At 39.0% G+C, this 17,860-nt stretch overlaps 1 protein-coding gene across 6 annotated transcripts in view; it reads right to left on the bottom strand.

Moving 5' to 3' along the window:
- VGLL3 (vestigial like family member 3) overlaps positions 1-17,860 on the bottom strand; it is a 48,665-nt gene that overhangs the window by 18,711 nt on the left and 12,094 nt on the right. For 4 of the 6 annotated variants that reach the window (XR_200994.3, XM_004775046.3, XM_004775044.3 and 1 more), the window contains exons 2-3: positions 15,417-15,702; positions 7,227-7,757 (exon numbers count right to left, since the gene is read on the bottom strand). Coding sequence is in view for 5 of the 6 variants with exons in the window: in XM_004775046.3 (XP_004775103.1) it covers positions 7,227-7,757; positions 15,417-15,702 (817 nt within the window). In the remaining variant the exon portion in view is untranslated. The remainder of the gene's footprint in view (positions 1-7,226; positions 7,758-15,416; positions 15,703-17,860) is intronic. The other 2 variants (XM_004775045.3, XM_045088231.1) reach the window with 2 other exon arrangements.

Here is a 17,860-nt window from a genome sequence, read left to right on the forward strand (position 1 = left end):
TTAGCACGGTTACTTTTGAGAACTTTCATGCAATCACAATCTTCGTTGCCCAGGCTTGTCAGCACCAGACCACCTACAAGAAAGTGCAGGTTTTGAGATGTGATCTAGAGAGATGGCAAAGTTACAGGCTGAAAGGAAAAGCAAGTGGTAACTTGATGTCCACCTCTCTTTCAGGGAGGGAAACTGCCTATTTGCTGCTCTAGTTCACTAGCTACTTTCCATCCTGACTTCTATTTCCTGTATTTGATAAAACAAAGACGGATGTTCCTCCTCATGGATTGCAACGTAAAGCATCCACATAGTATTGAACAAGACTGACCACCATGGTCTTAACAGCTAAAGTCATTTGATCAGCCTATTTCAAAGGGAACAGTATAAAACAATTTTGAGCAATAATATTTTACATTGCTTCAAAATACAATTCTGCCTTTTGTGAATGAGGTCCCTTTTGTAAAATCTTCAGATAAGAAGATTAAAATTAAATGCATTTTGTGAAATGTAGTATACAGGACTTATGAAAAAATTTTCCAAGAAACATGTAAGGTTGATTCTTTATCAGACACCAAGTATCCATGGAGAGGACAAAAATAGATAAAAAGGACATTTGGTTACTCCTAACTTCCCCACTGGTGCCCAATGCTCCCTACCCATTATCAAAATTTAAGTTCTCAAAGAATGTTTTCCAGGCCTTTTAAAGAGTAACTCTATTCAGAGGTTAATCAAGGCCATTATTGTGAAAGTTTCTTCAGAAATAATATGTTTATGCCTTTACATCTGAAGGAATACTAGAAACGTAGCTTCTTGTACTTATGGAAAATTTCATAGCCTGTATCCAGCAAGTTATTTTAAGATCTAGTAGCTACTGTTTTTCTGTCTAACAAGGGTCAATGTCCCATGCTGTAATACATAATCTTGATTTCACTCAATAATTGAAGATATGCTCATTAGTGATACTGTTTAGTATCTGGCTATAATCATAGTTTGGGGCAGAATCATTTAATGATCTCCTTAAAAAAATCTACTACTTATGCAAATGTATGGTTAATGCTTATAAGACAAATTTTTTAAGAAGCCAGAAGATACATCAACATATATTAACATTAGGCTATTTAAATGTATTTCAGCAAAAGAAATCATTTGTGTATATTTTATATTGAGTTATTGTGGCATTCCTCAAGGTAAAAAATGATAAATTTGTAACAAAACTGTAACTAAAAATCATGAGGAATCCTAAGAAAAATAAATCTGTGGCTGTGCAGATAAAAACAATCTCAAGCCATGAGCAGCTTATGTTTATAGAGAAGAAGTCATAGTACAAAGCACGACCCTTTTTCCTTTTGGTAACTTTAAATATAGCGGATGAAGTGGAACTTAAAAATAAAATAAACTTTGTATTTCAGTAAAAAGTCCTCATGAACAAATCTTTGCTTACAAAAATTAATTCAAACTGGTTGGGATGAATTACATTGTATATTTTATGTTAAGTAAATTATTGGCAATAACAGGAAAGAAGAATGACAGCATTTCAGTGAAATAAATTATATGATTATGGTCACTGAACAGTGAATACTGCAACAGAATTTACTTAATGTCATTGTCAAATTTCTGAGCATGATAGAGATAGATCTTATTTTTATGTACATAGCTAATAATATGTTGTATCATAATCAATAAGATAAAATCAAGAAATATAGAAGTATGCAAAAGAAAAAGTAAAGTTCTCTCTCGACCCCCAAATTTCACCCCTACGTACATACCCAGAAGAACTGAGAGCATCGCTTGACAGAAAATCAGTACATGGGTGTTCCTAACAGCGTCATTCATATTAGTGAAAAAGCAGGAACGAATCAATGAAAAAATGGTAAGCAAAATGTGCTGTGTCTATACGATAGAATAGTACCTACTCCTAAAAAGGAACGAAGTTCCGATATATGCTACGTGGATGAATCTAGAAAACACAGGCTAAGTGAAAGGAGTAAGATATAAAAGGCCACATACCGTGTGACTACATTCATAAGAAATGTCCAAAGTAGAAAAATCCATGGAGGTAGAAAGTAGATTAGTGGTTGCCAGGGCACAGAAGGAAGAAGGAATATGTATGGGGATATGTTTTATATCCCTAAGATATAGGGATTTCTTGTTGAAGTGATGGAAATGTTCTGGAATTAGATCGTGAGGACGGTTGCACAACATCATGAACGTACTAAAAGCACCCAATGGCTCACTTTAAAACGGTAAAGCATCTGATATGTAAAATGTAGTTCAATAACATATATTTAAAAATTTATTTATTTGAGAGAGAGAAAGAGCATGGTGGGCAGGGGCAGAGAGAGAAGGAGAGAATCCCAAAGCAGACTCCATGCCCAGAGCAGAGCCCAATGCCGGGCTCGATCCCATGACCCTGAGATTATGACCCCAAACCAAAATCAAAAGTCAGAGGCTTAACTTGACTAAGTCAGCCAGGAGCCCCATCAAGAACATATTTTTTAAAGCTACAAAAAGTAGGGGCTTGATCACCTTCCCTTGAGAGCTAAAATTTAAAGAGTACCTATTATCCTCAAAGCACATTTGTAAATGTTTTACTTCTTCAATTCATTTAATCCTCAATACAACCCTATGAAGCATCTTTTAAAGATAAGGAATTTGAGGCACCAAAGTGGTTAAGTAATTTGCACAAAGTCCTGCAGCTACTAAGTGACAGAGTGGGGCTTCTAAAACCAGGCAGTCTGGCTTCAAAGCTCAGGCCACACACTAATTGCCAGGAGCAATGACCATTAAAAGTTGTGATATATGCTTCCAGATAATTTTTATTGAGGGAGTACAGGCACACACATGCATATGTGTGGGTGTAGACAGATAAGAGTGATACATATGGAACTATACCAGAGGCCAGCAAACTCCAGCCCACAGGCCAAATCAGGCTCACTTCTGTTTATACACAGCCCATGAGCTAAGAGTGGAAGAATGGGATTTATGTTTTTACATGACTGAGAAAGAAGGAAATACAAAAAGAAGAGTAGCATTTCACAACTGCATGAAAAGCATTTCATGACAAATAAAATTAAAATATCAGTGTCCATCACTGAAGTTTTAATGGGACACAGACATCTTCATTTCTCTAAGTTCTGCCTGCGGCTATACACACACTACACTGTAAACACAAAGTTGAGTAGTGGTGACAAACAGAGATCGTGTGACCCTGCAAAGCACTGACTATTTCTACCAGGCCCTTTATAGAAAACTTCTGCTGACTCTTGGATTATACCATACATGATACTCCAAAACTTCCTTTGTCACTAAGCATTATATCATTTGAGTCTTCCAGATTTCCTTAATTTCTTTAAATGGCTACAAAATAAAAATGTACCTAAACTTATTTCCCCTACAGATGAAAACGGCATAGCCTTTACCAAATTGCTCTCAACATAGTCAGATTAATTTATTTGCCTCCTAACGGGATGTGAAAATGGCCTATATTTTGGTGGCCTAGGTAGCTGCACTTTGAGGAGTTTCAAATGTGTATCACCTGAATACAAGCTCTTCCCCTGATTACTCAGGAGCCACACAGTGTTGCTGCTGAGTCCTGAGCTAAGCCACTGTTTGGGACTACCTGGTCTAGTCAACTCTGCATAACCTGTATGGAGGAACCCACCTCGAATTCTTTTCAACTATCCTACCTTCCTGGCTTGGGAATATGACAGAGAAACTTCTGTTCTTTTTACATACTTGGAAAAGTGGAAAGGTAGCTACCATTCATTCTTCAGTTGTTCCCCTGCCGTGAGCGTCAGACACCTCCCTAATCCATGCTGAGACTTGGGAATTACCTTCAGCAGAATAAAGTCTCTTTGCCTTATGTCCCGTCCGCTTTCCAGAGAAACAAATACATCCAGTAACTGGTCAATGCAGACGTATAAAAGCCCATCCACCTTGACTTAAAAGTAGGACAATTAAGAAGTACAATCCCAACTCCAGAGCTTCTTATAGAATCCATTGAGTCTCAGTTGAATGTAATCGTAGGGATTCTCTTGCCCAATTCTCCCATTGCACAGAGATGTTTTCCTGAGAACTCTACCCCATAAATGGTCTATAATCAAATCTGCATCTTCGAGTCTGTTTTCCTGGGGAAACTGACCTAAAGCACTCCGCTATAACTCTTCCCAGAAAAAGAGAGATGCGATATTTGATAGGACGTCTGGCCTTAGGAGAAGAAAATGAGTACATATGGCTCAGCCCCTGCCCCAGAGTCTCTCTCAGGCCAGCACCTGAAAGGCACACCCTCCTCCTGCTTCTGCCCTTTGCAGGGAGGACGCACCACGTTCATGCCACAGACCATCTTTTCAAGGCAAATCTGGGCAACCATCAACCTCTTTTCACAGCAATGAGGCTTTAAATTACATGACAAGGAAGAGGGCTAAGGGAATCTTTTCTGAAGTCTAGATATTTTCTAGGATTGAATCTCCCAGAATCTAATCTTAGGGGAAGACACTAGAAGTCCAATGGTGGGAGTAAAATGAATCAAGGACCTCCAATTCAGCCTGATCAATGATTATGCCTATAACGTGATCTTTATCTGCTTTATTTCTTCAACTTTGTTTTCTCAGTTGGATCAAAGCTATGGGACATCCTAAACCACACTGGCAAAGAGAAGAGTAACACTATGTACCTTCCAACAGACAAACCTGCATTCCTTATTATTAACAGTGTAATAGGCTTAATAGTCAAATGTACCTGTATTTATGGGGAGATCGTACCCTAGCAACTTTTTAGATTTGGGGTAGGTTTTAGTTCAGATCCAGCTTGGGCATTTAGATTTAAGAAGCAGTTTTCAAATAGGAAAACTGAGAGAGACTTGTTTCCTTATTGCTAATGAATCTAGATACATCTAGCTCAGATTTAGTTTAAGAATTAAAAGCAATAATATAAATAAAGTACCTCTGGCAATACCTTATATGTAGGTACTCAATAAATGTTAATTCACAGCTCAGTAAGTATTAAGAACTACTTATATTAGACCCAAATGGGTCCACTGTAGATTTTTTGAAAAGAACAAAAATCCTCCCTTCTCCACTTCCAAAAGGCAGCATAATTTTTCATCCTGCAAAGACTATTTCAAGTCAAAATTCTGAACTATGAGTATGTGAATAAAGCTCACACCCAAAATAAGGAGGAGTGCAGAAGTAGGTAGCAGATGAGAGTAGAAACAGAGAGCAAAGGCGGCAATCACTGTCACTTTTCCCCTTTACGTTGGGCAATGCACAGTCTATACACCAAGTGTATGTGACCCTCCCAGCATTCATATGTTAAATGTTAACCCCCAAAGCGATGGTATGAAGGAGGGGGCACATGATTAGGGAAGTGATTAGGTCAGGAAAGCAGAGCCTTCTTTAATGGGATTAGTGCCCTTACAAAAGAGAGTCCCGAGAATTCCCTGGTCTCTTCTACCAGCTGAGGACACAGTGCCGAGAAGCAGAGAGTGGACCCTTAACCGACACTGAATGTGCTGGCACCTTGATCTCAGACTTTCCAGCTTCCAGCACTGTGAAAATGAAATGTTTGTTGTTTAAGCCCCCCAGTGTACAGTATTGTGTTATAGCGGCCTGGACTGACTACGAAAGGAGAAAATATTTCCTATGCCCACTAAGAGCGCTGTTAGCTCTGGCCACATAGATACCCCAGAAGTGAGATAGGGAAGAGCCTCCAGAGACTGGCTGCCATGATGGCAGTTACCAAACTGGGACTCTAATCTGATCCCATTCCGGGCATTAACCCACTTAAGAAATGCCTTCATTCTGCATAGTATGTGGCAATGAAAGGAAGCTTGTGATCAGCCCCATCTCGTTCTCTTCTTCAACACAGAGAGAGAATCAAGTGCCCTGATTGTTTAGAGAAGCAGCTTAAACTCAGGGACTTAATAAGAAGCTGAAACAGGTCAGTTTAAACAACAAGCAACACTGGAAAGCTCAGCAGAGAACCAGTTTACCAAAACAAGAATGTTCATGTACATCAGGGCACAGCAACTTAATGCTAAGCAATGATTACTCCAGGGAGTCCTCTGCTGCGAACCAGCAACCAGGTGAAAGACCTTGCACACTAAGAATAAAACTAAGAAAACTAGAAAAACTAAGAAAAGAATGAGCTTCTTTAAACTTCTGGAAAGAAAGTCCTAATATGGGGCGCCTGGGTGGCTCAGTGGGTTAAAGTCTCTGCCTTTGGCTCACATCATGATCCCAGGGTCCTGGGATGGAGCCCCACATCTGGGCTCTCTGCTCAGCAGGGAGCCTGCTTCCTCCTGCCGCTCTGCCTACTTGTGATCTCAGCCTGTCAAATAAATAAAATCTTAAAAACAACAACAAAAAAAGTCTTAATATATCACAAAGTATTCCAGGAAAAGAACCTGGGATTGGAGGTGGAGGTGGGTGACTTCGGAATGTAAACTCCGGGGATGTAATCAATGACTTGTGTTTTAGCCTCTGATGCCTCTGATTTTTGTGAACTCAAAACCACTAATACTATTAAGATGAGTAGTCTGATCTAAAAGCCAAGATCAAACATTTAACACCATGACTTTCAGAACTAGTGAATTCCAGAGAGGAGCTGAAGGCGCTGTGAAGAAACATTTGCCCTACCAATTTTATCGAAATCTGTTGAATACAAACTTTATAGGAGTCTTTTAAGTCTTGTGCTATTTAAAACAGAGCGAGAGAGAGACAGGGAGGAGGAGAAGGTAAAGGAAGGAAGACAAGGGAATTCCAATTCTTTAAAACATGCTCCCTAATTCTTTGCAAAAGACCACGATTATATTCCATGGCTTATATCCCAGGAAGCAGTTTTATAAATCCTAAGTAAAACCTGACAAAGAGGAGAGAAGGTAAAATTACCGAAGCATACTGCTTTTGAATTCTATTCGGCAATATACATGGTACAGAGCACAGAGACAGCGGAGATTTTTAAAAATGTGTTCAATTCTTTGTAAACATAAGGTAGTAGAGATTCCACTTCAAAGACACAGGTTACTAGTTTAAGAAATGAGAAAAAATTTCTGCCACCTTCCGCAAGCTAGTCACCCTGCTTCCGCAAGGAGTGCAGAAGTCGATGTATTGTCAACGCTCAGTTTTATATAGAAGACAACAAATATTTCAAAATATTTAAAAACATCCTCCCCATTTCTATATTTAGGTCTTTACTGTGGCTTCTTTTTATGTAAAGGACGACATTCCCCAGCTCACCTGTTTCAAACCCCACACTTGGCACTAAGTCCACGGTTCCATGAAAGGCTCCGGCCCACGCTGAGGTAGCAGTGGTGACTGTAGTCGGATCTGTCTTTGTGATGTCACACTGGGGAGCAGGAATCCTGGCCGCACGCACTGAGGGCATCAGCAGGGGCCCGTAGGACGGATCCAGGGCAGAGCCAGCAGAAGGGTGGTGGTGGTGGTGGTGGGGATGGCGGTGGTGCATGTGGGCACTGGGGTGGTGGTGTCGCATGTATACGTCATGCATGTGGCTGTAGGACGGGCTCACCTGAGATGCCAAAGGATAGTGCCAGGGCTCGGACACGGGAGGGGGCGGGGCCGGGCCAGTCTGATGCAGCCCGTGTCCTGGCCAGGGGCTGGGGTCAGCTGCGGTAAAGGTGCCAGGGGGTGCAGTGACCTGGAAGTCAGGATGAACACCCCCCAAGCAGGGTGCAGATGGGGGCTGGTAAGAGCTGGTCCAAAAGGAAGTCGGGAAACTACTCCGCTGGCTTGAGAGAGTTGAGCTGTCTGAGAAGACAGAAAAATTATTTACATAAGATTCAGTTCCAGGATAGACTTGCCTCTACTTGTCCCATATTTTACAAGCCGGCTCATTAGTATTCACTCTTTTCTCCCCACACAGAGGTAAACCGATATTAGGCAAGTCTCTGATATCCCATACCAAGTCAATGCACACGGTGCAAGGTGCTGAGCGAGTGACCCCCCCCCCCACCTCTTGTTCATTTCCTGCTGGGTGGTTTGCTGCGATTGGGTCTGGGCAGAGGTCACAGGTACAAACATCACAGGTAAAGAAACTTATGCCCTCGTATGTGAGTCAAGTAGATTGGAAATGCTGATATTTATCAAACTTCTTATAAATGCAAATGCAATTTTCATTCAAACCACATTTTAATGCTGAAAGTGATAAACAGAAATATGATCACACTGAATTACCTACGCTCACCAACACTCATTCCCCATCAAGAAGAGCGCAGCCCAAGCTTATTTTTTCTGTAGAAGTCTGGGAGTCTCGGATTGAGAATAATAGTTGTTGATATTTAGTAACAGTGACCAAATGCCCAATCCGAGTCCTGGGGCTTTTCACGGATGATGCTATTGGATCGTCATGCCAATAAGGTAGTTATTGTTATTACCCCCAGTCTAGAGAGATGGAAACTGAGGCAGGGAAGAAGACCAAGACTGCACAGCTGGCAAGTAAGAGACGAGGCTCTGAAGGCAGGTGGCCTGCCTCAGTGGCTGGCACACTTCATAACTGTGCCATAAGAGGGCACAATTGCAACCGGGACATGAAAATCTAGCATTCAGTGATGACCATGAGTGGGGGAGATTCAAGTAGGGTGCACAAGTAGGAGAAGGGGTTAGGCAGAGGGGTAACACAAAAACAAACAAACAAACACACAAACAAAAAACCACTTAGAGATAAAGTGGGAAACCACCCCCACAATTATTCAGTTAAATTTCTCCACTCAATCATCGTATTTGTAGATGACCTACTATGTGTCAAGCATAGGGAGGTCAGGGATGGCCAAAAAGATCACAATCTAGCAGGGGACAGATAAGTAAACGTCATTGTGACCTGGTAGGGGTTCCCATAACGGAGAGAACAGAGAGTGGGAACAGAGGCAGCCTAAGAAAAAATAAATTACAAAAGTGGGTAGGACTAGCCTTGTGAAGAGGCTGGGAAGAGTAATTTAGGCAAATAAAGTATGTGTAAAAGGCCAAACGTCACACACACACACACACATACCACACACACACGCACATACAAAATAGCATATGAGGAAAAAAAAAGAATTGTGTGGGCAGAAGGTGGCAAAAAATTAGACTAAAAAGTCAGACTGGGTCCAAGAAAGGCTAAGATGGGCTTTTCCAGCCATGTAATGAATGTGGGCACTGTCCTGAGGAAGTGCCAGTGAGCTCTGAAGGGTTTTAACCCAGGGAGTAATACAGTCAGATCTATGACTGGAAAGATCCACAACTCCAGCTACGGCCAGCTGTCTACGGTGGGGTTATAAAAGAACAAGCTCAGGACTAGGAGTCTAGAGAGCTCAGCCAGAGAGCTAGCACCTACCAATTACCTTATCTGATTTCATGACCTCAAATGGATCTGTTGATCTCTCCATGGCTCAGTTTCTTCCATATGAGGTATCTCAATTAAAATTCCAAATATTTTCTGGCTCTATGTTTCTATCATTCTGTGAAGTGGCCTATGATGTCTATCTATAGATGAAGATAAGGTTGCTTAGCCCATGAGTCATGCGTGGATAATAAGATGGTATTTTCATACAAAGTTCCACAGAAGAGAACCTAGCTAGATCTTTTCTTTGAGTGAAGAAAATCCCAAGAAGTACTCTGAAACAGAAGTATTCAGAAGTCTGACATAGCCATGTTCTCACTTCATAAATTTTCAGGTCATAGTTTTCTGACCGCAGAGGAAAGCTTCCATAACCTGAACCAGCCACTGTATATATAATTTGACTAACTAATTAGGATATCACCATGGTGTTCAAATGTTTCCTTTCTCCAGCTTCCCAAGTGGCTGTTGCACTAGCCCTGCAGACCCTCCCCCTCTCTGTCAGCCCTACACCAAGGCTACCATCATTCATCCCATTCATTCTTCGGACAGACAGCCATTTGGTGTCTCACATTCAAGTCTCTCCCTCCTCACCCCACCCCACCTCCCACCCCACCCCTACAAAATCTCCAAGGTTCTCAAATCCTTTGGGGAAATTAAATAAAATAATGATAATGATATTCTCCAAGAGGCAAAGGATGGAAGTGCACATTGTTCTTCAAGTCTTCCAACAGTCCAGGAAAACTATTAATTGAATGACTTCGCTTTGTCACCATCACATCTAGCAGAAAGTAACACTTAATGTCAAACTTACTGGCATTGGGGCTAGTCTGTTTTATTTCAGAATTGTCTCCCTTTGACCTATGAAAAGTGGCTGCTAATGACCTGCAAGGAAAGTTGTGTAAGCCTTGAGAAGAAAATTCAGATTTGCCTTAAATGGTGGCCATGTGTAGACTATTCTGTCACACCCACAATGAGAGCTATCAATGTTAAAATTAAAGCCCGTGCAAAAGTTAATAGAGGCTCCTTAGATTATATAGTGCAGCTCTGCCAACCTGAATCTGTGCCACTTTGTTGTCACAGATTCAATCCTTGGGTAGCAAACCCTTCATTCTGCTCTTACCTTTCATCTCCTGATGGGGCCAGAATTCCATTATGAAAACGGTTAAGCCCAATGCACCCACAGGTGTGAGCCAGAGACACCGAGTTCCCCCTATTAAAATCCCCCATTAAAATGTCAAAACTACAGAGTCTATGTCATTTTCCTGGATACTTTCCTTTTACTTCCTTTCATTTATATATACTTAGATCCAATTTTATTTTTTTAGATGCTTAGGCATTTGGATATGCATGCACCAATGTGAATAATGAACAAATTCCTTACCCAAAATATTATCCCATTTATGAATAATTGTATTGTAATTAGTGAACACACTGTCAATGGACGTGGAAATCTGTTTTTAAAAACGTGCTCTGTAAAGGCTGAACAAAGCTTTAAAATGCCCTGGGGAAGAATAAAATTAGAAGCAACTTAATATTTTCCCAGTCTGTACATCTCCTGAGATTAATATAAAGTCTACAGAGATCTTTGCAGCCCTTTTCAAAGATAGTGTTGCATTTTTCAAGTAAATGAAACAATATTGAAGAGAAAAATATGTTTATGGACATCTATACTTCAAAACCACTATTTGGTATCTTGGATGTTAAAAATGTCTTAATACAAAGAAACAGATGATATACTTTGGTTCATGCCTGGGAATCAGTGTACTTATTTCATATGTATGTAAATTTTTTTCATTACATGACTCTTTGCTTACGAGTACTTAATCACAGCCACATTTGTTTGATGAAAAAGCATATGAAAATTTTGTGCACAAGCTATTACCATGCAATATTACTTTTCAGGTTAGTGGAGGCAATTCAGAACTGTCAGATGTTAACACCCGGTGGTGACTTTGGACTCAGTGGTACTCGATATTTGGATGATGTCAGCCAGCACTGACATTATGACACATACAAAAAGTCTAAATACACTTTGGTTCAATTTGCATTTGGGAATTTAAAAATATTACATACACACACACACACACACACCCCTATTTCTAAAAAACAAAAATGACAAAATTGTTATGCTGCCTAATACAACCCACCCAAGGCATACCCAGTAACCTCACTGTGTGAATTATACAGAAATATACTTTAAAAGACACAGGAGAGTTTAACATGGAACATCAAGTTATTCTTTCAATTTAATAATAGATGAGATACTTTTTATATTAGCTCTAAATATTTCTGAAAAAAAAAAAGAAAAAACTCCATAAGGGTAAACAATTTAAACCAGAGAAAATTTAACATTTAATTTCATAAATAAAACACTTTACTACTTAATTTTGAAAATTAAACACTTTACTACTTAATTTTGAAAAAAAAATGAAAGCTATGTTAAAAGGAAAATGGTACAATAGAATGCTGTAAATCCTCTATCTTAAGTCACCTTTAAAATCCCCAGGAAACATATTCTCAGAATAATGATATAAAACATTAACATTAAAAGATAACATTTACCTTTTTATTAACTTAAGTGAAAGAAATATGACTCAACTCTTAATCCAAAGGGTCCATACTTTCATTTAATTCCCACCCTCTTATTCTGGTTCCCATGAGAACGAATTGTTGGGTCAGAGGTGAAAGGCTACATTTTCCAATGTTTTCTGTCACTCAGGGATTAGGCATTACCATTATGTTCAAAGTTTGTCCTCCAGTTACTTTGCTCTAGAGTTGCTCACGATGGACACTGTGACTAAAATGGCAGTTTCAAGGAGGCAGAATGATGATGTTAAGTCAGGCCTCGTTTACCTTCCATGTGTGTGTCCTAAACTTGCCGGCAGCAATGACCTCCAGGGCCTCCTGGAGATGCCGCTCAGCCATCTTTCCCAGTCTCGCGCAGCTCAGAGATGCGCCCTCCTTCCCTTTCTCCTCTTTTACTGTTTCAGGTTAGTGCATTCTGTGAGAGGTCTTCGCAATGAGAATGAGCTGCTCTAAGCAGACACAATATAATTAAACCAAGGAATAACTATTTATTTTGTAATAGCAACAAAATACCAAGGTCACCACTCAGCAAGGTTTTTTCCTGAGTGATACTTTTATTTTGTTAACTCAACTGCTCCACTTCCCTACACACACACACACACACACACACACACACAAACACACACAAACACACACTTTTTGTAATAACACTTGGGCACTGAGATCAATACATAGACATATTTGGAGCCAATATTTCTATTTAGATGGGGATAAAAGGGCAATCAGATTTGTTATGTTTTCTCAACTGAGAAGCCCTATTCAATCCCTATAAGAATATATACTGGGATAAGAGGTAATTTATGTGACATTGTGCCAAGTAAAGTACAAATACTTCCTATCAATTATTTGCCTAAAAGCTACAAACACCTAAAAGCAGACTTTCTTAACTCAGTCAAGACACACACTTAGTGTATGACCATTATTCCATTATTGCTGACACTCTATCTTTGTCTAAAGATTTACTGTGGCAATACATTCTGCAATCAGACATAACTCAGTTTTAAATTCCTTTGTAGCACTGTAGCACTTGTGCAGCATAGTAAAAACTTCATGCTATAAATTAGACCCTTTAATTTAACACAGCTGGTTAGCAGCTCCTGCATAAAGCATCACCGCCATGGCCATCAACATTGTCAATAGCATTGAGCAGCTACTTTGTGCAAGACACTGTTTTTTGCTAGAAAGAGAAACTTCCAGAAAACAGTGTTTCTGGATCAAAAAACCCAAGGTTGGTTTTCTATGTGCCAAATGAGTGGAAACTTACTTAAGGAAGAGAGAAAAGGCGTCTCTCTCATCATTTAGCACCTTGCATAAAGCCCTGGGCCACAAATCATTCATACACATTATCAAAGAATCTTTACAATAACCCTGGGAAACATGTATCAATAAACACATACTATAGTTGAAGTTGAGCTCGGAGAGATTTAAGTATTCAATCCAAAATCATGTTGTAGTTAGACATAGTAAGAGGCCTACATTGCAACCCCAAAATGAACAGAATCCAAAGACTGCATTATCCAAACCTGTGTTACATCGGCAATTAATACAAAATTACCAGTAACTCTCTTCAGCAGACATGGGAATCTCAATTTATTAGACCTCTCTTAAGGATATTATTTTCTAAATCTTTAATTACATTTTGGTAAATCTCCTTAATCTCCTTTCAATCACATCTAAGTAATGTGTATTTATCAAAATCCGACTATTTTGCAGCTAGAAATAGTTATGGCAAAGTTCTATCAATAATGGAAAGTAAATAATACTTTCTAATAATACACTTGAAATCACAGAACTCTACGGAGAAGAGATGTTAACAGTCACTTAATTCAACCCCCTGATTTTATAAATAACGAAACTCTAAGCAAAGATTTCACAGTTAACGCTCATCAATTCTACGTTGAAAACTTTTTTGTTTTCTCATCTGGGATAAATGGTATGAACTTGATTCATCTAATTTAGTCACAATCATCCAATTCATTTGCATCCTTGATTTTCCAGGCAGAAATGCATTATCTTGAGAATTAGGGAATTAGGGAAAATGACGTGAGAAAACTAGATGCGATATATGTAGTCTTAAGTCTCCGAGGGAGGGATGAAAATTGAAGAGGCTGCCATGTTTGCACTACCCAGATACACTAAACTGATAGTCATAAAAATCCTAATCTCTAGCTAGCGCTCTGCTTTTCATCGCGCTCATGGCAGCACTCTTGCTTCTCCCTGAACTTCCCATCTGTGCCCACATGTAGCAGACTCAGACAGAGTATCTATCATCACCCTAAGTAAAACAACACCTAGGCATTTCATTATTTACTTACTACCTGTCTCTTCCACCCAAAAGTTTCATGAATGTAGAGGCTTTGACTCTCAAGTTTGAGGATATATTCCCGCTATCTAGAACACAGTAGGACCTTAATATTTGCTGCTTATGTCAATGAATGAGACAGGAGGTAAACTTGAAGGCCACATTTCCAATAATCCCAAGAAAATTATAACAACAGTTACAGAAACATTACTATTATACGTCCTTTCTACTCGAACATTGGACATCAGTCCAAAGGTCTCTATGCAGTGGCACAGATAATGGGAAAAACACTGGACTGTAGAGCTTTAGCATATGCACAACACCTCACTTGAAAGTAACCTGTTATAGTGCTACAGAAAATCACTCACTTCTAACTACAATTTGGGGCTCTTGTTTCTATATTACAAATTAAATGATTAGTAGGTTGCATATACCACTATGCCAAAAAAAGAAAAAAAAGAACAGAACAAGTAGGCATTGTATTTAATTCTCTGCTAGGATAGATTATCCTAATATGATTCATTATTGACATATCAGACTAATTTATTAAAACCAGCTAATTTACTGAAGCTTTCCTACTTTTCACCTTAAACACATATTAAAAGTATTTACCACATGCTATCAAATAGGCCACTGCTTTACTTTTACCGAGGTAAAAACAATAGTCTAAACCACAGAGACACAGTCAATAATGTCTGGATTGTAAACTCCGAGAGTTCATCCCACAACAAAGCAAGACAGAAAAAACTACCAAGAGAACACAGAAGGCTTTCAAAGTTTGGACTCCTGGGTCAGACTCAGATTTCTCCTATGTCACCACGTAGCACCTAGTGGAATGAACAAGAGCTAATTTTTAAAAGCTGATCCAGGCACACCCATCATTTGGAGATCCAAACTGGGCCATTGGGGCTTTAAGGAATGGCGCTTCACAGCTCAGTCCTGCCACTATAAACTCAGGCCGGTTGCATCACTACTTTCCATGAGGAATTTAAGGGGTGTGACTGCATCCTTTCCAACCCTGCATTCCACATGTGACAAAACTGATCCAGCTGTTAGTCTGAAAGAAATTCCTTGCTGTCCTTAAAAATTAAAAAGCAAGTGGATATCCGTCCTCCAGGGGCAAATCTCCAGCTGGAACCTGGTACAGGCAGTTGCGAAACAGAGACAGAGCCCTGGAGAGCATCTGCTTTTGAATTCTTACCTCGCCATAGGGGGGTTAGCCCCATCTTGCTTTTTGAAATGGCAGATTCTGGATGGAGGGTGCTGGCTTGGCCCAAAGCTCTTGAGAAGTGTTCATCCACTACTGACCCAATGTCTCCCTGGAAATAAGTGAAAAGGACACAGCGAGAGTTAAGGTACTCCATCTCGGCAGGCTGGTCTTTCTCCTCCTCCTCCTCCTCCTCCTCCTCATCCTCCTCCTCCTCTTGTTTGCTGGGAAGGGTGACTTCCAGAGAGTCCTGCATCTTGCTGTATACCGCTAACTTCTTCTGGGATGGAATAAACAAAACACGGTATCAAAGACAGTTTGTAAAAAAGCATTAACTACTTAAATTTTCACTTAAAAAAAATCTAAATATTAACATATGTTTGCAAACTGATTCTTCTTAGTGTGCTTTACTCCATCTTTTCCCTCCCCAAACCAATCTTCTCCTTCCCACCCTGAAAAAATAAGCCTGTTATTTCAAATTTTGAAAAAAAAAAAAAAAGTAAATTATCATTATCAGACAATATATTTTCAGAGTGTAACAGGTTTGTTTGGTTTCTCTTTTTCATAATCTAAAATAGCAAAGTAGAACGGCTTTAAAAAAGTTTTTTTTCCAGTTTTTCATCAATTTTCTATTTTAAAATTTGAATATACATACATCAACATTATAGTTTGGGACAGAGAGGAATGGGGGACAGGCGGGGGTGCCGGGGGGGGAGGGGTGGGGAAGAAAAGAGCTTTCCATAAATGAAATAAACTAAAATAAAAACAGGAATGTAGCGTCTTATAAAAGGATTTGGCAGATGTGCCAAACTCGTTTCTCAAAAATCAAACTAAAATGACAAAGCTAAGTCTGTGTGAAGATCCATTTTGCATGGAACATATTTTGCAGATGTTCCACTTGCCACCATTATCATGGAGGGGAAAAAAGATGATATTATGGCTTACTGAAAATAATACAAGGTGTTACCAATGTCTAGGGTGGCTTTCAAATAAAAATGACAAAATTTTGATAATTTTAAAATATTCTTAAAACATATAATCACAGCTGTAATAATAATCAGTGTATATTACACCAAGCACTCTTATAAAACTTTGAACTTATTACCTCAGTTAATTTTATAATTCTACATCATGGTTATTACTACCATCTATATGTTAAAGGCGAAGAAACAAAAGCACAGAGAAGTGAAGTCACTTGCTAAAGGTCACAGAGGATGAAAGTGGTGGAGCCAGAATGTGTAAAAAAAAATATGCAGGTATACTTATATGTGTTTATAAGGACAGGGGAGGGGGATCTAGCGCAGGGAAGAAAAAGTCACCAAAATGGTATGTTATCATTTTCTGGCTAGTAAGGTCTCTAGTTGTTATTCCTACTTTTCAGTATTTCCAAATGTTTTTCATTGAGTACATATGATTTTTATAAGTAACAACTTCAACGTGAATTATATACAGAAGATAATGCTAAAGGTTATAAAACTTACTATCCTAATGATGAAATGAGTTCTCTATCATTTGTATACCTGCAAAACCTGTTTCTTTGTTATACTATTTTTATTCCAGAAAAAAATGCATGCTGGAAAATGAATGTGAGTCGAAAAAATAAATCATTCTAGAATACTCCGTAAGCACATAGTTCTGCAAATGTTATCAAAACATGTAACCCAGATTCGTGTTTCTAATGGAATTACTAGCTTCAAAAATCTATAGCCCCAAATTATAAATGCATCATTCAATAAATTGAGCCCTTTCCCCCTAGCAATGAATATGTTGTTCTTGAGGGAGGTGGGCCCTGAAATGTTCAGGCATGTTATGAGCTGTTGGTTATTATGTAGGAGCTGTTATTTATAAATACATGCATTACTTTATATTTAAAATCTGTGTCAATGTGGTTATCGTTTGTTGATGAATAGATAATTCATTCCTGTGAGGGAACATGCCTTGTTGATGAATAGCCGGTTGTAACGACGGTGTGGTTATATTTCCTACAATCTGTGTCGCACAGGTTTGAACATGTTTATGTTTAACTTCAAGAGCAAAAACACCACGGTAACAAAGATTATGTATAAAATAAGGGGGTTGAACCAAATGGCCTCTAAAATTACTGCTGACTTTAAATTCCATTAAAAAATAAACAAATATTACAATTTATTAGTCGAATCACACTACAATTTCTCTGTGTGCCTGTGTATTTATCTGAAGTTATGCCAGTAAGCATATACACACACTCTCTGCCAAGTACTCTGGAATATGAAAAAGCAGCACTGTTTTTATATATGAAAGGAGCTTAAACTGATCTAGAGGGAGTGACTTCAATGTCCACTGGTATTCATTACTATCCCTGAAACTGAGCTTTTTTTCCTGTTAATGTCTAGTTCAGCATTGGTTTTTGAGAGTCAGGTTTTGAATCTAATTGTTTCATTTGTTCAATTTTAACATTT

This window comes from Mustela putorius, unplaced genomic scaffold (assembly GCF_011764305.1).
Source record: "Mustela putorius furo isolate JIRA1106 unplaced genomic scaffold, ASM1176430v1.1 tig00003834_pilon_pilon_pilon, whole genome shotgun sequence".
Taxonomy (NCBI): Eukaryota; Metazoa; Chordata; class Mammalia; order Carnivora; family Mustelidae; genus Mustela; species Mustela putorius.